Source organism: Coloeus monedula, assembly GCF_965178545.1.
Source record: "Coloeus monedula genome assembly, chromosome: 2".
Taxonomy (NCBI): domain Eukaryota; kingdom Metazoa; phylum Chordata; class Aves; order Passeriformes; family Corvidae; genus Coloeus; species Coloeus monedula.
The window spans coordinates 11,552,891-11,576,354 of record NC_138782.1 but is presented as its reverse complement, the minus strand read 5'-3'; the positions used below and the strand labels follow the sequence as shown (position 1 = coordinate 11,576,354).

The window sequence follows — 23,464 nt, the reverse complement described above, 5'->3', positions numbered from 1 at the left end:
GGATTATTTTTAAATGCAGATTGTTTTAACTGTGTTGATTGTTTTGGTATAAAAGTAATTCTTAGCCCCGGAGTTCATTCCTGTTTTCCTGCCAGTATTTATTGCAGTAACGGAGAGGAATGTGGTTGACACTGCTTGGATTAAATGAAAAGTTACATTCAAAGCACTGAAGTTTCCTTGTGTCCTTAGGAGTTAACCAAGTGCACAGTCTTGGTGATACCCTGTAACAAAAACGTGCCCCGGTGGCAGGAGGGAGGGTTTGATGCTGTGATAAGGTACTTCCTGAAACATTTAAGAAAATGGTAAAGAATAACATAAAGCAGTTGAAACTTAATTCTGAGAAAGTGTGTGTGTGGGGGGGGGTGGTATGATAATGAGGGATGTTTGATTTTAGGTTTTTTGCCATGATGAATGATTCCCTTGTTAGGTAATAGGTAGATTAAAATGTAATGAAAATGAATTCCAGATCTAAAGAATGTTCTCACTAGAAAAGCTTGATTTAGTGTAAAAGCAGATGCATGAGTAAGGACTGTCTTTTTCTTAGACTAATTTCACACTGCAATTAAGTGCTACAAGATTGATAAAACAGAGGCTAGCCTGGGTATGTGGAGATGAAACATGTCTAGGGAAAGCTGTAGACTGATATTTCAGCTCTGTGAGCAGCCTTAAAAACACCGACCAAACAAAATACGACGCAAGGAAACGAGGACAGCTGTCAAAAAAGGTAGAAAAATGCAGATCATAAGTGAGGAAGGGCATTCACCCTCTAAGGTCCCCTGCAGAGGACTTTGAGAGAGGAACACCTCACCTTGCAGTGATTCCACTGAGAGACTCTGTTAGTGAAGAGCTGACACAGCAGGCAGGGCTTGAATAAGTGATGATGGAGCTTTCTCGTCGCTGGTACCCTTGTGAGAGAGCCTGAACCCTGCCAGAAATGTAGTTTTAAAATAGTTTTTATGTAGTTTTCCATGTAGTACATATAACTATATAAACTACATATATATTCTTATATAGTTATATATAGTTTTTATTTTAAATTTAGTTTTTTTAATACATGCGTTGATTCAAATCTCACAGTGATACAAAGGCAATTTAATTTATTTTATGCTGGCTTTATGGGCTTCTCTGTACAGTTTGGTGAAGCTTGACAGGTATCACTATCTTTTTTTTCCTTTTAAAATCTCTTAAGTGCTGCCAGACATCCGTAGATGTGCACTGGGGCATCCACAGGGAGAAAGATAGATACAAATTTAAAATATATTTCACTCTTTCCCTAAGATTGCATGCTGTGACAGACACTGGAATTGCATGGTATCCCCTGAAGCTTTCTTGTAAAAGAGGGGAAATACTATGTAACTTTCAGGCTAATTTCCAGGTTTTGGGTAATTGGGAACTGGGAGCTGGGTTTGTTACAGATTCAAGGTGATTTCCCATGAAGCTTTTCTGAGCCATGTCCCACATGGAGTCTAGACCAGTGATGACCAGTCTATGAGGATAAATTCAGATGAGATAGAAGTGAGTTTTTTACCATGAGGGTAATGAAACACTGGCACAGAGTGCCCAGAGAGGCAGTGGGTGCCACATCCTTGAGAACATTCAAAGTCAGCTTGGAAGGGTCTTATTGAAGATGTCCCTGCTCTGGATGGACCAGATGACTCTAGTTGGACTAGGTGACCTTAGAATGTCTCTTCTGTCCCAAACTATTCTATGATTTCTACAGACTGACCACAAACCCCTAAATAAAGCCTTCATAAATTCTCCCATAATAAGCCTCAACCTTAAAGAGTCACAGCTCTCTGGAGTTCATCTCCGGGTAAGGACCAAGCTGCCATGCCTGCAGGACAGGAGAAGAGCAGGACTTTCCTCCTCGTAGTCACATGAAGTGAGATAAACCTCTGCAACCCATCTGCATGGAGTATCTGTGAACCATGTTGAGTGCAAGTAAAGTTCGTGCAAAGAAGAGTTGGAGAGCAAATGCATTTCTTAGTTAATGATTTTAGCTCTGTTTACACCTTTGTTTAAATAGCAGCTGGCTCAAGACCCAACCAGAGTTGCATACCAGGGTCCCCAAGACAGTGTCATTAGCCTAAGCAGGTTAATTGATTTATTTGGCATGCCATTACACCTATTTGCCTCAAGCCAGTCAAGCAGCAGAGGAAAAATGCTCCTGTTAAAGATTAAACATTCCACACTCCCTGTTTTAGGGTTTGAAAGAGCTCGAGCTCAGCTGTGCTTTCAAAGATGCTGGAATTCGAATGGAAAGAGTCTTGATGTGCTTTCTTGGACAGAACAGTGTCTGTAGGGGCAGAGAGGAGATCAGAGGAGTGTCTGGTTTTGCGTTATTTTTTAGAAACAGTTTAGATACAGAGATGTTTCACTTTTCATTCCTACACCAGGAGTTAGATCACAACACTTTCTATCTCCTTGTCTCAATTCCATTCTTATCTCAAGAAGGCAACAGTCCTGCCAGTGCCTTTGGTTGGGATTACACAGCCCTGTATTTAGTGGCCTTCAGCTATGTGGTAGTTTGAAAACAAACCAGTGGGAGGCACCAAGTCAGAATAACAATTTAATGGGGAAAATTAAAGAAAAGAGAAAAAGAAAGACTAAAATGAAACACTGTTTCAAACTGACAGAGTCAAGATACAACCTGAGTCCCTGTTAGGCAGGGTGGTGGTAGCAGTCTGCTAGAATGGTGGCTGCAGTCCTCTGAAGCAGTGATCCTGTAGAAAAAGAGTCTGCTGTCCTCTGGAAATCCAGAGGGAAGGTTGTCTCTGGTGTTCAGCCTCAGCTTATATCCACGATGGGATGCTTGGTTCCTCCCTCTGGGTGGAGCATCTCACAATGGGGTAATGAGTCATGAGGCCAAGTGTTGATTAGGCTCATTAACAGAAGATAGTCCGGAGGGAGTTATCTCTGAGTCATGCGGCAGGACAATGATGGGCCATTAACAGCAAGATAGTCTGGGGGGAGGAGGCAAGGAAACACTGCCCCACCTGATTTCAACAGCTCCTGAGGATGGTAATAGAATACACTGCAACCCAGGACAAGCTATGACCAAGTTACATAGCCGATATTTCCCGTGCCAGGCTGGATCCTTCCCCGGACTGCTCTGCCCATATCCAAGATCAAGACAATGAGAGAAAGAAGTATCCTGGAGGTTTTTCCTTAAATACCTATTTTTCATATAGGAAGTGCTGTGATGCTGGGTTTTTTTTTGAGAAAAAAACCAAAACATGGTAAGCTTAAGGTTTACTGCAAGGTCAGAAGGGTGCTTCTTGATGCCCTCATGAAAAAGAATTGTCTTAAAAATTTAGGATCCTCTGAACAGCTTAGGTAGAGATTTTGTCCAACAGCTCAGTTCCAAGAGGATTTAGCCTAATCCGAGCATGTTACAGGGTGGAAATGCAGCATTATATAGAGTTAAACATTCACCACTCTTCAGTGAGGGAGAGCCATGAAGGGTGTTCTATTCTGTGAAGCTCCTGTGACTGCAGCAGATTTTATGGGGTAGCCTGAGTCTCAGGAAGCTGAAGATGTTGTAAAAGGGTGTTGGAGGAACCAGGTGCGCAGGCTTAGCAAACAGCAGTCGATCAGGTAAGGCCACATAAAAAGTCCCAGGTACAACCTTGCAAAGAGTCATCCATGAATGAGAATGAAATCTGCATTTTGTCAGCATAAACAGGTCCCTTCTTTCTGCATTGTGTTGGTACCAGCAGAATTGTGGCTTTCATAACCTTTCCTTTCTGACCACAGCGAGCTGCCCTCAGTAGTGGAACATTTGCCTCCCCTAATCAGCCGAGGGTTTGGGCTGAGGGTTGTCCACAGTGGATGAGCTGTGTCCTCACAGCATCTGGGAACTGCAGTTAGGGCTGAGTGCTCCTTCCCTGGTGAGCAGAAATCACAGATCACTAATCCCAAACCTGTGCCGGACGTCCACCACTCATTCACTGCCAGCCTCTGCGTTTTCACACTGGGGTAGAAGGGTTTTGAGTGGAGCAGTGGATAAATAACCCCTGGAGTGATGAGTCTGTGCAGGGGCAGCACACAGGGCAGGGCACTGTGGCTGGGATGTGGGGAATGCATAAGGTCAAAAAACAGAAACAAGTACAAATCAATGTGATTTTCTTAAAAAATCAAGAAGAGAGAAATTGGAAGGTTTACAGAAACCAGTGCAAGTTAATATCAGTAGTCTGAAAACAGCAGAGACATAAAGGAAGCGTATAATGCTTTCATAAAAGTGTTGTCTTTTTTCTTGTTAATTATTAAGAATAATGTTGTTCTTGTTAGCTCTTTGATGTGAAATATGTAAAAGCTACAGAGTACACTACCTTCTAATTAGTTATACTGATTAAATTATGGTTTGGGTTTGTTTTTCTTTAACACTTCCTGAAAAGAAAGCTGCACCTCCAAAAGGCACAGAGAGCAGCAGGTTAAAGCACGTGCATCTCTGCATCCATAAATGCTCATTTTTCATGTAGGATATAAAATATGAGGTGGACTGTTTTCAGAAGGCTGATAATGTAAAAGGAATGACATTACATTTGCTGTACAGTATCAGGGACCTGCTTTTATCCTCTGGAATTGTTCTGTTTTCTGCAATCCTTAATCTGTGATATTACAGGCTTGATGTTGCATTAAAAGTATTAAAAAATCTGCAATCAAGTTAACTTTTTTTTTTTTAATGGGGATGTAATAATAATTTGCTTAAGAGGTTCCTGGTTCATGTAATACCAAAATAATGGAGAATTAAAAGGCATTTGCAGCTACAAATATTTCTGCTTTATTTCATACAGTATTATGGAAATGAATTGCACTTTACATTAGAGTTTTTGAAAGGCATGATTGTAGATGTGTAGCAAAAAATAGCTCTGAATTGAATCAAAAGTAATGAACTTGCTATTGTCAGAAATGTGGGAGTATGAAATCAATGGATTGCAATCCATTGCATTTTTTTGAGGAATTACCTAGATTTTGCTGTCATTATCATATCCCCCAGTATATCTTGCAGAATATTAATGAATATAAAAATAACTCCAGAAGTTTGCAGTGGAATCACGATTGATGCAATGTGATAGAAGAATCAATGCAGCATCTCACACTTTTGTCATTCTGCATTGGTTTGTGGCAACTTTCTGTGGTTTTTTTTTTCTTTTTATCATTTATCAGATGTTCCCAATATGAGAATCTAAATGGCAAAAATAAATTGCTCTCGTAAACATCTGACATTAAATATTTTCAACCAGTGGAAGTACCCAGTTCAAGGTCATATTACTGTGATTTTTGAAGAAGGAAATATAAGCTAAAATCTGATGGTTTTCTTCTTTTTGGGTCGTTCATGCAAGATGGATGTTGTGCATTGTGACATTCCTGCAGCAGATATTTGCATGGAAGAGGGGATGTGAGAGAGCTCTGCACATGTGGCAGGACAGGTCCCTCTGACCCAGGCAGCCCTGGGGAGTCACCTGGGAATGGTGTGCACCAGGTGTCAGGGAGAGGCCACCCAGAGAAAGGTTTGGAAGCAAGTTTATCGTGCAGGGGTGAGTTTATCAGGGTTTGTTTTCTGCCATCGGGCAGCACAATACCAAATTCCCACAGTAACGAGTAAGTAAGAACAGTCTGCAATGAAGGAAGGCTTCTGTGATTGAGCTTGGCAGCATCATTGCAAAAATGACTTTTGGATGTGCCTTTCCCAAGGAGAATGTGTCCTTGCACTGCTAAAAAGTGTCTAATTTCCATTTTGAATTTCTGGTTATGTTGAGATTTGGGGGGGTGGGGGTAATTTCTCTTGCCTTTTTTGGAATTGGGGAGGGCATTTGGATTTTTTTCCAATCCCCCCCCCCCTCCTTTTTTTTTTTCTTTTTTTTTTTTAACCAAGATTTGCATTTCTGTACCATGCAAGCCTGTAAGCAGGCATTGGCTCAGGCAAAACCTGCTCTGGTGCTGAGCCATGAGGAGGGAGGCTCATAGTTGACCATTATTGACCAGTAATCCTCATGGACCTGCTGGAATGAGTCCAAAGGAGAATGATGAAGATGTTGCCAGGGCTGGAGCACCTCAGCCAGGCTGAGACAGTTTGGGTTGTTCAGCATGGAGAAGACTCTGGGGAGACCTTAGACCCCTTCCAGTGCCTAAAGGGGGCTCCAAGAGAGCTGGAGAGGGACTTTGGACACAGTCATGGAGTGACAGGATAAAGGCAATGGTTTTAAACTAAAAGAGAGTAGGTTTAGAATAAATATTGGGCAGAAATTCTTGACTGTGGAGGTGGTGAGGCACAGTTTGCACAGAAAAGCTGTGGCTGCCCCATCCCTGGAAATGTTCAAGGCCAGGTTGGAAGAGGCTTGGAGCAACCTGGTCTAGTGGAAGGTGTCGCTGCCCAGGGATGAACTTTAAGGTCCCTTCCAGCCCAAACCATCCTGTGATTCTGTGATTGATTTTCCTGCTGAAATACTATTACACCTGTGACTTGGGATATTTACAGGGTAGCCCCTGCAAGTGTTTCATTAGAGTAGTATTTACATGGAAGTAGCAAATTTGGAAGAAGTGGGAGAGTTGACATTATCAGATAAACCAGAGTTTTTGACACAGCAGCTTGTACCTTAGCCTGTACCTAAGCCCGTGCATACGTTTTCTTTTAATCCAGAAGCAATCTCTTAACACTTGTTTAGGAAATTAGGGGGAAGAAATATCAGCAGTGGATTTATTCTGAAATGAGTATTTTGTCTTTTGTGTTTAATGAATGCCTTGGAAGCAAAATGACATTTGTTTCTGCCCGTGGGTGTTGCGGGGGGAGCTGATGTGCTGTGAATTCCCGGGCACGTTTGCTGTGTGCTGGCTCCCTGTGATGCGAGCTGGCCGCGAGTCCCGGCTCAGTGATGTCTTGGGGACCAGCTCCTTGTTTTGTTTATCCCCCACCGGCTTTTCTGTTTGCAGCCTAATTTGCTGGTAATGGGAACAGTCAGATTTTCATCTGTGTTAACACATCTCGGGTTTAACCAGAGCCCTGCTGCTTTGATACGAGCCAAGCCCACCATTTCTGTCCAAAAAAGCAGCACTTCTGAACTCTCCTGCTTTTGTTAATAACTTTTGTTGGAATTCTGAGTTCTTTTTTGTCTCGCTTGACCAAAAAAATTGGGGAGGCTGAAAATTAATGTGGGTTCTTAATCACAGTGAAAGGTACCAGGCTGTTTGAAGGCAAGTTTTGGTGACATTACAGATCAGGGTTTTACTTACGCAAGGGGCAGCTAAATCTTTAAAACATCCTACTCTGAGGCAAAACCTAAAACGGGAGAATAAAATATCTTCCAGAGCAGTGCAATTGCATTGGCTCGCAGCCTCTGCAGAGCAAGTGGCTGCATTGCCTGCCCCAAAAGGATCGGACCTAAACCCCTACAATACTCCCACTGCTCCAGGAAGCAGCTGCGTGGGTGCCACAAGTCCAGAAGCACTCGGCTGGCTGGCTGTGTTTGCACACAGGCATCCGAAGCTGATGCTTTTGCACTATGTGAAGAGCGCTTTCCTGGTAATTCAAGCTGGGATAATTCCTTTACAAAGAACCACTAATGATCTTACAAGCACCACATCGAGTGGAGACGGCTTCTAAGAGTGGGTCTGGCGCCTTGGCTGGTGGCTCTGAAATGCTGAATGTTGTTGTTGGAGGCCTCCAAATCAAGTGAAAATGAATATGAATAAAATGATACGCAAATCGAGAGGGTTTTTCTGTTGTTCCAATGTAGTGGCTAAAACTTAAAAATACTATGTGTATCAAAGTTGCTAGAAAGCATTTTAAGTAGCTGGCCAAACTGATGCAACAGAGAACAATTGTATTTTTTTTAAGTTTTCAGTTTATGACAATTGGTTTTCTAAAAATACTTGGGGGTTTTAAGTATAGTTACTGAAACAGAAAAAGTCGTGCTTCTCTTAGTCTCTCGTATAAATATTTTTGCAGCATTCTGTTGTTGCAGCTCCTAGAAAACCTGATTCAAGGCTGGGGACAGTTTGTGTTTCTTGGATGTTTTGTTTTGCAGCTCCTTTTTATAGCCCGGGCTTGGGAGTGAAAGGGGAGGAGGGGTGGGAAAGTGTGTGGGGACAAAACCAAGGCAGCTGCAGGAAATGGGTATCCATTCCCACACCTTCCTGAGGGCATCCAGCTTGGCTTCCCAGCCTGAAGCTGAACCCCAGATTCCAGCCTGGGCAGCAGCAGTGCTGGGCTTCAGGACTTGGAGTCAGTGACTGATTTGTTCCATTTTGGTTCTGCTTAACTCCAATGGGGCTGAATTATTTTTTAGCAATAGGAAGGATCAGAAGGGATGCCTTGTTTCCTGCTGAGGATGAGCAGAGATACCACATTCGTCCTTCTCCTGGAGGACACCTTAGGGAAGGAAAAAGGATTTCTGTATTCCACAGCTCCATCTTATTTTTTGTTCCATTTTTCATGGAGGAGATAAACTAACAAAGCATTAAATGAAACTGAAGCTCAGTTCTGAGCAGCCTGATTTACAGCCCTCTTGGGTCAAGTTTTAACTTGGTCTACCTGAGAGTGGATAACCAGACACTGTCCAACCCACATGGGAGGGTTTTAGCTGCTTTATAGCTAAAAGAATGTTTAATGAGTGCACTTGTATGAAGTGGCAATGTCTTTGTGTAATCAAAGAGTTTTGTTTTGATCAACTCACATTCCTTTTGACTGTCAAAACCTGAAGAGGGGAACAAAAAAAAAGTCCTTATGCCTTAGGCTCAGGCAAAAACATCTCCTCCAAAAGCAGGCGCTTCCATCTCCTCCTGTCCACTCACATTCCCCGTGTGATTAAGCCATGAAATCAGCTTTAGCAGATCTCAAAGGTTGCATGGGCAACGCTGGCCTGATTAAATCTGTGGATGGGCTCACATGACTCGGGGTGCAGACTTGTGGCTGGCAAGCCTGAGATGTCAACAGGAGCTTGGCCTTGGAGGTCATCCTGTGGAGGACCAGGTCCCTGCATAGCATGGCACTGCCACTCCTTCCCCAAAGGGCAGGATAGAAACCAGCCCGTGGCTGGAACACACGTGGAGCAGTGAGAGGTCAGGTTACAGAGAGGAGAGCCCTTGTCAGACCTCTCTGTGAAACGAGACTTGTAATGTGTTACAGATACCTGGGATTATTTTGGGGTGGTGAGAAAAGCTGCTCCTCCTGCAGTAGCTGTTCTGTGAAAGCCTGCTCTGGACTTTCCTCGTCAGGTCTGAGGAAACAAGGATGCTGAAACTGGGGAGTTTCAGTGGGAGCTGAAGAGGCATTGGCTTTGCTGTCCCAGTTTGCAGCAGCTGCTTGACATAGGCTGATGCTGTCCAGGGCTGCTCGTGTCCATGGAGAATGGTTAACTCAGCAAGGGTCTGTGGTCTGTGTTCTGCATGGTGCTCCACAAAACCTCATGGACTGCTTGAGATCTGACTTTTCCAGTGCTTCCTAATCAAGGAATGTTGTGGGAGATACTCCAGAGTTTTGTTCACGCTTTCATATGCGGTCTCCTGCAAACACATCTTCCTCAGGCAGATCCAACCTGCTTTTTTATCACAGATAAAAATTAGCACTCCTAATCAGACAGGAAAGTACAAGAAAGCTCATTGCCAAATGGAGTTAAGCTGTCAAAGTCCTCCCCAAATGTTTCTTTCTGCACAGGGATCAAACGTAATTATTTTTCTCAAATATTGTTCTCTCTTCTTCTGTAGGAATCGGAGTTTCTCTGCCTGGAGTTTGATGAGGCCAAGGTGAGCCAGATGCTGAAGAAACTGTCAGAAATAGAGGAGAGTATGACTTTGTTGACTCAGACTACTTAATCAAATAAAGAGATTGCAACTTACAAAAAAACAGACCGTTGATTTTTCATAATTCCTGTTTCTGCACATAAAATTGGTGGTGGTGGTTAAATCCCTATTATAACCCCAGGAATGGGCTAAATCACACTGTGAAGCTTTCTCATCCCCTCCTCCCAACCTGTTTTCCAAGACAGCGGCAACACTGTTTCCACAAAGCTTTGCATAATCAGGCCTTGGAGTGCAGCACAGCTTTTCTCTTTTTCCCCTCGGTCAGTCCTGAAGTCTTCCAGGTGCTGTAAATGCTGGGCTGGATGAACAGCAAAGGTAAATTGGCCAGTTGTGGCAGAGGAGAAATGAGCAGAAGAAACATGCAGATTAGGGGGAGCTCATGTTTATCCTTCCAAACCACGGACTTTATAGTACAAATCCACCTGTGTGAGCTCTATCTGCTTAAAGCCCAGGAAAGCAGAATGAGGTGCAGGGAGCTCAGGGAGCAGAGGCACAAGCACACCTTTCTGTACCTGTGAGCCCTGTGCTGCCAAGGATTCAGTGATTCCCAAGGGCTGGCCAACTTGGCTGCACCTTCCTGGGAGCCAGGGGACAGGCTAGGGGAGCAGCTCCTGGGCAGTGGGAGATGCTGCTTTTCCAAAAGGAGCAGTCCTGCATGCGCAGAGCACCTGATCCAGCTGTTTGCTGGTGAGCTCTCAAAGCCATTTCTGATCTGCTTCCCCAAAGACCATCCACCCTCATCACCTTCTGGCTCTTGGGCTGCAGTGGTGCAGCCCTGGCACAGAGCTGCACAGTGTGCTTGAGGGGCCAGTCCTTTGTCAGAGCACAGCTGAACTTGGCTGCTCTCAGTCCTGTTTGTCATGGTTTGGTTTGACCTCAGAAAGCCTCAGATGAAACCCAAGGTGCGCATTCAGAACATGGGTAAAAAAAAATGCCCTTGGCAGCCTGACTGGCCCAAGCCTTGTCAGTAGAACACTTGAGTGAAGAAAGCAGCCAGAGGCAGGTCAGGGGCACAGGACCTGCCCTGCCCAGATGGCTCCTGGCTGTTGCATTGCCCACATCTGTGCTGGAGCACCCAACTGCAGAGTACCTGCTGCCCCTGCGCTCACAGAGGCCCCCAGAAGGGTTTCCAGCTCCTGCATTTCCGTTCAGGGCTGCAGCCTTGTCAGCCTGGTCACAGCAGGATGTCCCACCACACTGAGCTGGCTCAGCAGGAGCAGCAGCACTTGTACAGAGCAGGATGGTCCTCCTGGGAGAGCTGCCTGGTGGTCCATAAAAAGGTGACAGTCGAGGCTCCTGGTTTGCTCTGTCCCTTGACTGGAAGGTGTGCGCACACGTTTGGCTGGAGGCTACATTGCTTCTTGCCATTTTATATTCGCTTCATAAGCAACCTCCTCCTGAGCTAAAATTACACTGAGGGCTTGTACCAATATAGAGATGACAACATAAAATGTTCTCGTGCCATAACTAAAGCACTCCTCATCTCTTCTCCTTGAGAATTTATTGCTTGTGGAGTTGCCAGATTGCACTTGGATGCGAAATCTCTTCAGAGCAAGGGAAGGGCACCTTTTCCCATCTGCCTGGGCAGAAGGGGAGGCATCCCTCAAGCCAATTTGTGCCACTGCACAGGGAATTAACATTTCCTTTGCCGTGCCCATCCCGCTGCTGCCTTGTCTTTTACAGCCTCCTGGTTCTGCTCTCTTCATGTCACAGAGGAACTGCACAGCCCCCAGCTCTGTTTCCCCAAATGCCTTCAGCTGATCCTTGTCAGAGAGGAACTGGGCTGTAACCACAAACTGCTCCTCCTGCTGCTCTTGAGTCACTGGCTGCAGCGCTGCTGTGAAATGAGTGCTTTGTGATTCTCTGAGCTTTCCATTGCCTTTTTCAACTAAGTTCATTCAAGTGCTTTCTGTGTTTTAGGACATATTTAAAAAAATCAAGGTCAGGGAAGGATCATGATCTTAAGTAACTTGCACTGTGTCAAACATATTTATTGTTTTATTTTAACATGGTCAGAGGATAGGAAAATGTGCTATAAATGGAAATTAAAGAGAAACAAACTGGGAACAGATGTCAGGAAATATTATTTCATGCAAAGAATAATAAATATGTGAAATGGCTAACAAGGCGAGGAGGCTGAGGCAAAAAGTCTAGGGGACATTTAAGAAATAATTGGATACTTTCCTAGTTGATGTGTGAAGGGGTGCGTTTTTATGGGTGGATGCTTCTCTCTCTTCCTAATCCTCCCTTCCCTGAGTATCTAACAATCTTCATTTCTTCTTGATGGATCTTTCTAAACTACTGTGCAAAACTAAAACAACAAAAAAAAAAAAACCAAAAAAGCTGAATGTGTTGAGGACCACACTCTGCTCAGTCCTTGGTAGTCAATGGGCAGCAAAATTGTTCCTGCTTCGCCAGGTCTGATGTGGCAGGGAAGGGGATGCTGTGCTTCCCCAGATGCTGTAATCCTCAGCTGCTGCTGGGACACGAGGACAGGTTTGCTCCTTGGCAGGGCCGTGCCCTCCTGCTGAGGTGGTTTGTGTGTGTCCTGTCCCTCCACCTGCCCCTGCCTACGCTGTTCCGAGCCTGCTGGCCACTTCTGACTGAACTTGGGGGGGACAAAGCCTCTGATGCCACTTTGCTTTGCTTCCTTGCGTGAAAGGCACGAGCACCCATGGCTTTTGTTGGGATTCATGGATGTCTCTCGCTCTCTCTGGTCCTGCTAAATATCTCTGTGGTGCTGGCAAATGAAGGCTCCTGTTCAGGAGAGGTTTCACATTCCTCCCCCAAAGCCCAGATGTAAACCAGACTCATCCTGAATGCATGGGCAGGCAGCTCCTGCAGTGGCTAGGACCACACGTGGCCGCTGGAATCCTGCATGGATCCAGCTGAGCAGATATCCCAGCACAACCCTGTTGGCCACTGGGGCCTCATCCAGCTTTGGAGACCGCTGTGGTTCCCTACACGGCACCTGCTGCTGTGTCTGTGTGCTAAGCCGGGCCAGCAGTGTGGCACCAGGGCCATCACCTCCTCCTCTTCCTCCTTCCTTCAGGGAAGCAGCACCATGGCAGCATGCCCCACGCTGCCAGCCCAGCCTACCAGGCAGGTATCACTTCACAGCAAGGGAACGAGCAGCCCAGCACGGCCGGAGGGGGTAAGGGAGGGACGAGCAGCAGGAAGAAGGGCTGAAGGAGGGAATCCCACCTGAGAGAGGCTTCCCTGCCCCGTCCTCCTACAGCCGGGGAAGGAGCTGGGACACAACTCCTACCACCCTCCAGTGTCCTTAGGCTTGGGAAGCTGCCCCCGCAGGGTCCGCGCTTCTCTCTGCTTTGCTGACAGACACAGACCCCGTGCGGGGCGCTGCTCTGGGGCTGGGGCAGGCTCGGTTCCCATCAGAATCTGGGTGTTTGATCCAACCTGCACCGTGGTGCTGCGGCAGGGCAGGGCAGGGCGCGGCAGGGCGGCTGCTGCTGAGGCGCTGTGCTCCTGTCCCACTTTCCTGGCGTTTCCCGGGTGACAGCTGCAGAGGCCAGGGGCCACTGGCCCCGCGGTGAGCAGAGGCAGCTGCCGCAGCTCTGGCACCGCGTCCCGGTGACTCAGCCCACACGTGATGTGCGGCCCGGCCCGGCTCCGCTGCCTCTCGTGGAACCCGCACAAGCCGCGGCCGGGTTCTGTCGCAGCCCTCAGCTTCCTTACGTGTCACCCTTCGCTCTGCTGAAGTGCCCTGCGGTTTAGTCCTGCAGCAGCTCCGCGTTTTCTGGGGATTTCTCCAAGCTGCCGCTACCTTTATGATCCCAGGAGCTCCCTGAAATACCTGCAAGCGCTGCCGCCTTCAATCACACATTGCACAACTGGCAAGCCCCGCACTCGCTCTCTGCTCGGCAAGACCCTTACCCTTAGTATAGTTTTCTTTTTTCTTGGTCTGCATATGCCCAGAACGGCTAAAGTTTTAAAGTGTTTTTCTAGGATATCTATATTTGAAAAAAATAATGTCTCAGGTACACCATGTGTTTCCAAATCCAAGCCAAAAAAGTGCTGTATTTCATAATGTTTTGGAAAGCAGCAGATGATATACTTATTTCATACTGGTGTTGATTTACTTTCTGATTATTCAGGTTGCTTAGTCTCATTTTATTTTATTTTTTTTTTTTTTTAATTTTTCTTTCCGACAAGTCCTTTTTGCAAGTGTAAATAATAGTGTTTGTGCTCTCATTGTGTTTCACACAATGGGAAGGATTTCGCAGGAGCCCATAATCTCCACATCTTATTGTGCTTGAACTTTTTAATAAGCTGATTGATATTGAGAGGTTTTCTTTCCTGTGTGTCAATTCTTTGCTACCTATTGATAAAACAAATTGCTCACCATTTTTCTGAGGAGATTTCCTGATTTAGGTATTTGCTGACCATTTGTAAGTGCGCAAATGTCTGAGAAGTTTTACCCCAGGGCTCACGCTGGCCATTACATTGCTCACAGAAATGTTCTCTTCTCCTTCTGGGCAGTTTCAACAGTTTATTCATTCATTCCAAATATTTATAAAGAGGTCCTCAGTGCCGGGGATAGAGGGAGCCTTTTCAGTAAGGGGAATGCCGTGGTCCTGTAGCAGCAGCCACTGATGACTTTTAAATGTGTTGCGTTTCATGTGGCTTGAGACTGGAAAAACAGGCCATGGCTCCTCACCTTGAAGCTGGGCCTGTTAAAATCCTCCTCAGAAACTATTCCCAAATGTCAGGGAAGTGTGGCTTGGGGTGTCATTTAATCCAGTGTGGAGGCCAGAGCTGCACTCCTGGGTCTCCCTCACCATGCCAGGGGGTACAGGGGGACAGGCAGCCAACACCATCAGTGCTTCCTCCCCTCAGCACACTAAAATGGAGCTGTTTCCACCCATCCAGGTCACAATGGTTTAGCCAATCCTTGCCAAAGCTGTGGAAGAGGCCCCCTCTCCTCAACAAGGACATACACACACCAACAAAGATGCCTTTTCTCAGTAGCGTGAATCCTGTGGGTGATCCCCAGGGCGGAGAAGTCCCAGAGGACACGGTGTGTCACCTCCCCTGAAAAGGTGGCAAGAGGGATGCAGCTGCAGCCTCACCTCTGGACTCCCAGTGCCACTTGGGAAGTGTTATTTTGGGATATCACCTGAGCTTGTTGTCCCAGCACAAAATCGTGGGTGGTAGAGGCTGGTGCTGTGGAGCTTCCCTCCAGGTGTGATGGGGCTGATCAACCCCAAGCTCAAGTCCCCAAATGCTTTGCCCTTCCTCCTTCCTTTCAGTGGTAGGAAGGCAGATCTTGCAGTGCAAGAATTTGCAGGAAAACAGGTTCGAAGGCATGTCAGGGGTGGAGAGCCAGCTGGGGGGTTTGACCCTGGGGCATTTTGCAGGGTCATTGCAGCAAGGGGAGGTCCCTGAAATGTGGAGCTGTCAGGGGACATCTGTCAGCAGGGAGGTGCAAGAGAGATTTCCCCAAGGATGTTTTGCTGTTTCTTCTTTTCCCTGCACACAGGTGACTTGGAACTTGCATTTTAATTCTCTTAGTGGCCAGCAGCACTGGAACTCCAGCACTCAGCCATTAGCACTTGTATTGGGATGGTATTGGAGAATACGTAAAACCAGGTAATTGCATAAATGGCATTTTTGGATGCCAGCAAGTGCCTCAGACCCTTGAGGAGTGACATTTTACAGGAGTGGATGGGAGAAAAACAGCAATGACAGCACAAAACCCAAAGCCACACTGTTTCTGAGAGGAGCCTGGGAGGCAACAATAATTTCCTGAGCTTTCTGGCCAGTTGGCCCTGGTTGAACACAGCAGTGCCGGGAAGCTGCACGATACAGTGCATTTTAGTAATAAGTGGCCCTTTTCCTGCCTGGCAAATCAAACCACAGAGGGCATTAGAGTCTTCATGGCATCTCTGCTCTTGGCAGCAAAAGGAACAAATAAGCAAAGCCACGTCAGGAGTGGATGGGTGGCTCAGGCAGAGAGAGAGAGAGAGGGGTGTCTGTTTGATCCCAGCCACCTGCGCGTGGCTCCGGGCTCTCCCTGCACTCTCAGAACACAGCAGCCACCCCACCACCCTCTGCAGAAGGGTGGCTCAGGGAGCTCTGGCCTCCTCCAGGCATCCCCTTAAAATAAACTCACTCCTGCAGGACCTCAGAACAAATCTGCATTTTTCTGTGGCCGAGGAACACGGTGTGTAAAGTTAATCCCCTGCTCCCAGATCCTGGGAGGCAATGGCATGCAGAAGTACAAGGTTAAAAAAATGCCTCTAGAACCAGTGGCTGGGAACCATAAATACCTTCCAGGCAGTCCTTAGGCACATCAGGAGATGTGCAAGCAAAGCAACTGGAATTTATAAACTTACATAATTAATTTTTCTTTGCAAGGAGAACAAACATTCCCATGTTCCAGCTCTTTTAGGGCCTTTGACAATTGGGCTCCTTTCTGTAAATATTGTTATGTAAGTTTATACATTTCAGTTAGTGCTTGTTCTAGCCTCTTCACAGCCCAAGGATGTTTTCAGTCCAGTTTATTATTTCAGCTGTGGATAGATCATTTTGCCCTGGTGCATCTATAATGGGATTTAAATTAAGATGCTTGCGAGCAGCGTAACAGTAGTGAAATAGTGTCTGGAAAACATTGGTACATACCCAGGGAGAATGAAAGAAATAAATTAGCTTTACATTGCAGCACTGGGTGAAGTGTTTGCACCCTTCCCCGCAGGGCAGGACAGGATTTCTCTATCTGAAGACACAACCTGTGAAGGATGAGTGCTGTACCTGGGCTGCATTGCAGGGCTGCTGGAGACATGGTGTAATGGCCATGGATGCTTTTATTCCAGATCACGGGAGCACCTCTGAGTCATCCAACAGCCCTGTAACTACAGCATGCTGCAATCAGAGCTGGTTGAAATGCTTAACCCCAATGGCTTAATCTCCAGCCATTGCAAATTAGTACAGCTCCATTAACTCCAGAGGACTATTTACATGGGGGAGGTTAAATGTGTACAGGATCAGGCACAAAACCTGCAGTGATTCTGTGCGTAGGGCAGTGGTTTACTAATTTACAAGGCTAGATCTCATCTCTGCTGGTTTCTGAAATCTTATTTATTTATAGTGAGCACATCCATGTCAGAGGGATTTCTCCATCAAGCAGCATAAGGAAAATCCTTCATCTACTCCGATTATGTTGCTGATCCCAGTCCCTAATGCAGGAGATATCTTCCCTCCATGTCATTCTTCAGTAACCTGTAGCTATGAGGCTGGATATTAAAACTTGATATGTGGATTATTTCGTTTCCCTTTGTCCTGTTTTTTATTTCTGAAGTTTATCTGCAGATCCTACAATAACAGGAGAAAAGCTTTGTGATCTCCTTCTTTGATCTATTGTAATTCTGATGCACCAGGAGCCACATCCCGCACCCCGGGTGGCCTGGGAAGTCGTGAGTGTGTGTAAGTCAGCCCTGAGGCACGGCAAATAGCCCGTGGCCTCTGGGGTGGCTTTTAAGAGCACAAGTACACCTGAAAAGGTTACAGGAGAACGCAGGTCCTGGGGGAGAGCAGGTGAGTCGTGAGCGCCTGGGGGAAGCCATGGGCAGCCGGATGGTGCAGGACAGGGAGCTGGGAGGGAGGCCCCGGGGTGCTCTGCAAGCTGAGCACTGAGATGCTGGACAGGTCCCTGCACCCAGGGCTTGTAACAGCTGTCCTGACAGAGTGCCCAGAGAGCTGGCACAAATTCCCTTCTGGATAGAGCCTGATGAGTGCCTTGGAGGGTGCTCCAAAACAGCCCAGGTAGGTACCACACCAACGCTGCCACCATAAAAATGAGCCCGCCCTCTTCATCCTGGTTTTGGTGAGCCTTCTGCTTCTGCCACCCAAAGAAGGAGCCCTCAGCCAGGGAGTGCCAGCCCCAGGCCCGGTGGCAAAACACTGTGTGCCTCTGCCACTGGTGTGCAGCTCCTGTGGGCTGAGCAGGATTTCACTCTGGTAGCAGTTGTGCCCAAAGCTGAGAGCTTTGCCCAATGGCTGGGAGTGTCTTGAAAAACCTCCTGCACACGGTGTTGGCACAGTTTCCTTTGCCACCCAGAATCAGCCAGCCTGGATGCCAGCACCCTCCCAGACAGAGGGCTGGTTTTAGCTGGAGTTGCTTTACCCAAGCTGGCACTGTGAGAGTCCAAGGCAGCCTCATCCAGGAGGTGCCTGGAATCAAGATGGTTTAAAAAAAAAATCTAAGTGGCATGTGAGGACTGGCAGTTTTCCCTTATCTGGGATTTTGCTGGTGCTTAGAACTGCATCTGCTGAAAAGTAAAAGCAAAGCAGAAGCAGTTTAGCTGAAGTGGGTCCTGTACATTTTTGAAGTATAAACACTTTTCTCACCTTTGAAGAGTCTTGGCTGCAGCTTCTTCAGTTTTGCAGCTCTTTAGGTCTTGCTGCAAAATGCTGTGGGATGCCTCTTGAAGCGAGGCAAGGAGGGGAGCAAGGAGCTCATGTTTCCAGGACACAAGAAAAGATGGTTTGTATAGAGCAGGTGCCTTTTTGGTTTTTGCAAAATAATTACTGTCCAGTTTCTGCTACTACAGAAATTGAATTTCAAGTGGATTCTTCTCCATCCTCTTGGATCATGCAGTCTGCACTGCTGTGCCTGCCTTGTGTCTGCAGGGAAAAGGAGCCCCACATGGAGGCAAACAGTGCTAGTTACTGCAGCCTGTGTCTGGAAAAGGCAGGTACGTCCTTCCAGAGCAGGGAAACTGATTTTAATCCAAGCAGCTCGGGGAGTAATTATTCTTGTCAAATGCAAATCAATACCAGCACAGTGCAGCTCTGCCCACTGCTTGCAAATGACAGCACAAAACATAACAGAGGTAACTTTCTTCCCACAGTCTCTGTCCTGTCCTGCTTTGCCTGCAAGAGCAAAGCTGCAATGCTCCAGAAAAAAAAAGTGATGTTCTGAAGCACATGTGCCAATCTCTTCAACTTGAGTGGTTTTGCTAGTGCTGAACCTGCCAGCCACAACTCCCCCATCTCACCAAGGTACAAAAGCAGAGGGAGGTGGAGAAGAAGACCTGTGTAGCACTTCTCTTGCTGTGCTGGTTTGCCTGTGTGTGGCAGGGGGAGAAGGCAGGAAAATGACTGTGAGGAGACCACTGAAATGTTGTGGTCACGTTGCTGGCAAGCCTTGCTGACAGACCTTGCCTACCCTGGGAGAGGCTCTTTGCTTGTCTGAATTCCGGGCTCAAACATTTGGCTGGGAAAAAACAGGTTCATTCCTGGAGGAACTGAGATACTCCAGCTCCAATCGCATGTCACGTTTGCTTTTTTTGTTTTTTTCTTATCATTGCTGAAGTGCTCACATGCCACAGGAGCAATCTTTAGTCTCCTGTTATTATTTAATTTTTAACCTCTTATCTCCTGTTCTTATCCTCTTTGGTCGCAGAAGCACACTCAGGTTAGTCCTGTGCTTTCCAGGTGTCCTCTAGCCACACCAGTCTCTCCACAAAAAACAGGCAGATCGGTATCCTGGATAAGCTTTGGTCCAGCACAGAAAATTAATTCCAGCTGTCCTGGCCTTATGGAAGGGTTTTGACTCAGGAGAGCCAAGTAAATGTTCACAGGAGGGAGATGGGGAAGTGTTTCAGTCCCTGTGTGCCTGTAGCATTTTCAGCACAAGGGAGTGGGTGCACATTTTGGAGCAGGGGCTAAGAGACGCGGGTGCACCTTCTGGTGCAGTGTGAGGGCTCTGGGACAAGCACTTCCATAATGCCAGTGACTGCCAGCCATGCCAGACTCACAGGAAAGGAGCTACTCCGTGTTTCTGAGGAGCTGGGTGCTGGTCCTTGTGCTGAGCTGCTGTGGGGGACGAGCCAGCCGCATTCACAAGGGTGGCTGTGGGCAGGTACCCGGGAATCCCGGCAACACACAGGGAAAATCCTGTGCCTGCTGCTTTCCCGTAGCTGGGGGAGGACGTGCCCGCAGCCACCGCGATGGCTCCGGGAGTGCTGGATGTGGCTCCCCCGGGAATGCAGCACAGGGCCCCTGGGGCGAGTGCCCCACGGCCGCTCCCCTTCTCTCAGCACCTTGGCTCTGTCCCGCTCCTCTCGCTCTTGCTTTGCTGCAGGGACAGCAAGATAACCTTGAAGATTTTATAACCTGCATCTCATTCCTACTTCTCCTTTTCTCCTGGCAATGTACCAATTATTAATTAACAGACAAATGTTAGAGAAAAGGCCAATGTACATAAACGCAGCAGTCCCCAGGTCAGCTTTTATTACAGTGAACCCAAATACTGTGAATAAATAGCCTGGGGAAAAAAGCAGAAATTATTTTTAACTTAATAAAAAATGAGGTTTGAATATTTTTAAAAGATTCTCTTTTCTGGCTGTCATTCATGCCACGCTACCTTATGGAAAAACTCGGGCAACAGGAACTTGTGTCACCAAGTGATGTGACACCAATGCCCTGAACACACAACCTCCCAGTACCCAGCTCCTGGGAAATGTTTGGTGCTCTGCAACTCCCTGACAAGAGCTGCACACTGCATCTAATAATTTGCATCATGATGCTGAGTGAAGGTGCTGTTTTTGAATACGCAGGCAGAAAAGTTATTCCAGATTCAGGCCAAATTAAAGTTGCTGCAGTCAAAAGGATTTGTTCTCTTTCTCAGGAGGGGGAAAAAAAAAAGTGCAATGATTTACTGCTGGGTCTGTCACAAAGCTTGGCTTTACAGACCTGGAACATGAAAATCCTGCTGCTCCTTCCATCGAAGCAAACTGCAGAACACCTTTAATCACACATTTTCCAAGCCTCCCTTGGTTTCACCCAAGCATGAGCAGCCATCCAGGAGAGGTTGTACAGCTGTGCTTAGATGTGATCCCTGCTGTCCTGCCCCATCCAGGACCTGTTAATTGGCAGCACCAGGTAAGAAACATCCCCGGGCTTAGGGCTTTGCCTGGCATGATGCATGGATTTGGATCCAGGCAAGGTTGTGTGGCCTGCTTGGGAGAGCAGGGCTGCAAAGTGGGCCCCGGCCTCACTTCCCCTGGGGTCTTTAGGGCAAGGCTGCTCTGAGCACAGCAGGGGCATCACAGTCAGGCAGTGGTTTGAAACATGCTGTGGGCAATGGCAACGTTGGTTCTGGGTATTTTCCTGCTTTCAGCTAGCTTTTGAGGCCTGGCTGCCAACTGGATCAAGGAACACATCTGGATTAAAACACCTCCCCTCGTGAAGGTTTCCAAAGGCAGCCCTGTGACCAGCCGAGTCGCTGTGATTGCACAGGAGCAGGCACAGCCTGGGTGTGGGACTGGGAGGAGGGAGAAATGTCTGTCCCCCAAAGGCAGCAGACCATTTCACCACTGACCAACCCTTATAAGCTTCAACATGTTTTTCCAGGCTCCTCAGCACCCAGTGTTACGAGATACACTGTTCTAGTTGATTTTTGGTTTTTGTTTGTTGGGTTTTTTTTTTTTCCAGTTGATCTCAAAACATATAATTATGAAATCTCCTGTGCTCCTGGCTGCCAGACACTCAAATCTCCTTTCAAACCCTTGTGTTACTTAATGGACAATGATGTTTGCCGATTTAGGGTAATTCCTGCCTTTGCTGTAATCTTCCCACTCTGATGAAAAGGACAGCTTTACTCAAACGTGAAGTACATTTATAAATATTTGAAGAGGGATGAAATATGCAACGTCTCTCCCAATGCACTGTGAATGGGGACGTGTCTTCCAGACTCCTGAGCTAAGATTGTAGAGCAGCTCCAAGAGACACAGCACGTTTCCTACTGGCATCCAATATTGAACACACAGAGTATGGGGAGCTGGGGATGTGCTATGGGTACTGATGCTGTTTCCCAAAACAGTTATATTTATGGCTGTGCACATCAGCTATTGAATCTTGGTGAAAATGAGTGCTGTAAAGTGGTAGTGAATAATGTGTATTTTCATGGATCACAGGGACATACTTACCCCTCCCTTTGCAATGAAAACAATTTTAAAGTGATTGTGCCAGGTGACATTGAGACAATTCCTTTGGTCGGGCCTCTCCTTACACTGGATTGAGAATGCAGGTGCTAAAAATAGAAACAAATGGCACGTGTTCATTTTCATTCTGGGCAGGACGAAAAGCTGAGAGGTTCACAGTCCATGGGAACTCTGAATCTGTCTGCTGGTTGCTATTGATCTGCCCACGACAAGATGTGCTCTCTTTGCTGCAGCAGCACACCTATCAATGTTTTATTCCAGTCAGCATCCTGGGTTCCTGAGGGTTTCCTTTGGTTTGTTTCAACAGGGACGTCTGGCTAGGATTCGTAGGCTCATCAACGTACCAAGTAAGCAAACAACAACAACGAGGTTACTAATGAATGAGTCATGCATGATTTAGTACCAGCACTTGAAGGCAAATTTCCAAAATCGGAAAGTCTCACAAACTTCTTTACTAAGGGAAGCCTTGACAGCTTAAGCGACCCCTTTGCTTCTCCCTCTTGGACTCAGTAACGAAAGCTTTGAAGACTTCCACGAAAAGCTGAGCCAGGTGCAATCACCTGGCGTAAAAAGAAGAAACATTAAAAAGTGATGTGGCACGGCATTTCTCGGCGGGGCTGAGGGGTTTTCCTCTTTCGCTTGATGCCATGTGGAAAGAAAACCGAAGGAAAACTGTCCTAAGGAAATGGCCGGCGACCCGCGGCGCCCACAGACGGACACACCGCCCGCTGCCAGCGCACCAGAGCTGGCACAGGAGCCAGGCGCCACCCGGGGCCACCCCCAGCAGGAGGGTGCCCGGTGTGGGGCCGTTTCCACAGGGAGGGAGCAGCACCTGGCGCGGCTGGAAGGCGAACAGCGGCAACGCAGCGGTGTCTGCCCGCTCCGCCGGCGGGGGAAGGTGGGGTGGGGCGGCACCATAATAAAATAATAAAAACACGTTTTCTGAGGTAAACACCTTCCAGTTTTACAGCCTAGGCTCGGAGGCGGTCCCGCGGTACCGGGGGGCGGCGAGACAAGACCGTGCCCTGCCGGGACCCGGGCCGCGCCAGGCCGCCCCCTCCGCCCGCCCGCACGTCTCCTCAGGGGCGCGGCGGTCCGGCAACCGCGGGGACGCGGGGACCCCCGCCGCTCCCCCGCCCGCGCCTCACGTGCCCGGCCCGGCCCCACGGGGCGCGCGCCGCGCGCTCCGCCAACCCGCGGCGCCGGCGGCCGGGCGGGGGCGGGGCTCGGGCCGGCGCCCCCCGCTCAGTGCCTCGCCCCCGCCCGCCCCGCGCCTGCAGCGCGCGGTGGCGGCAGCGGCGGCGCCTGGCGGGGAGGCGGGCGGTGCGCGCGCGCTCGCGGCGGGAAGGCGCGCGCGCGGCCCCGCCACAGGGCAACAAGTGAGGCGCTGCCCGGCCGCGCCCCCGCCCCGCCGCGGCTCCGCTCCCCCGCCCGCCTCCTCCTCGCCACGGCCCCGGCTCCGCTCCCGTCCGCCCGCTGCAGGCGCGCACCTCAGGCGCGGCCGGCCCCGAGGACACAGCGGTGGGGAGCGCCGTCCCGCGGGGAGGCGGCGGGACAGGGGCCGAGCCTTCCGCGGCCGCCTCGGTGCCGCCCCGGCATCGCCCTCAGGTGCGCAGCCCCCGCCCGCTGCGGGGGCCGGCGGAGCGGGGCGGCAGCGCGGAGCCGCGGCGGCCGCGAGGGCCGTGGTGGGGCGGCAG

General features: G+C 48.2%; 1 protein-coding gene across 2 annotated transcripts in view; it reads left to right on the top strand.

Annotated features, from left to right (window-relative positions):
* The window catches only part of COMMD1 (copper metabolism domain containing 1), a 62,260-nt gene extending 52,418 nt beyond the window's left edge, over positions 1 to 9,842 (top strand). For both annotated transcript variants that reach the window (XM_082302454.1, XM_082302455.1), the window contains one exon: positions 9,706 to 9,842. In XM_082302454.1, coding sequence (XP_082158580.1) covers positions 9,706 to 9,813 — 108 coding nt within the window. In that variant the 3' untranslated portion in view covers positions 9,814 to 9,842. The remainder of the gene's footprint in view (positions 1 to 9,705) is intronic.
* Positions 9,843 to 23,464: the final 13,622 nt, after the last annotated feature.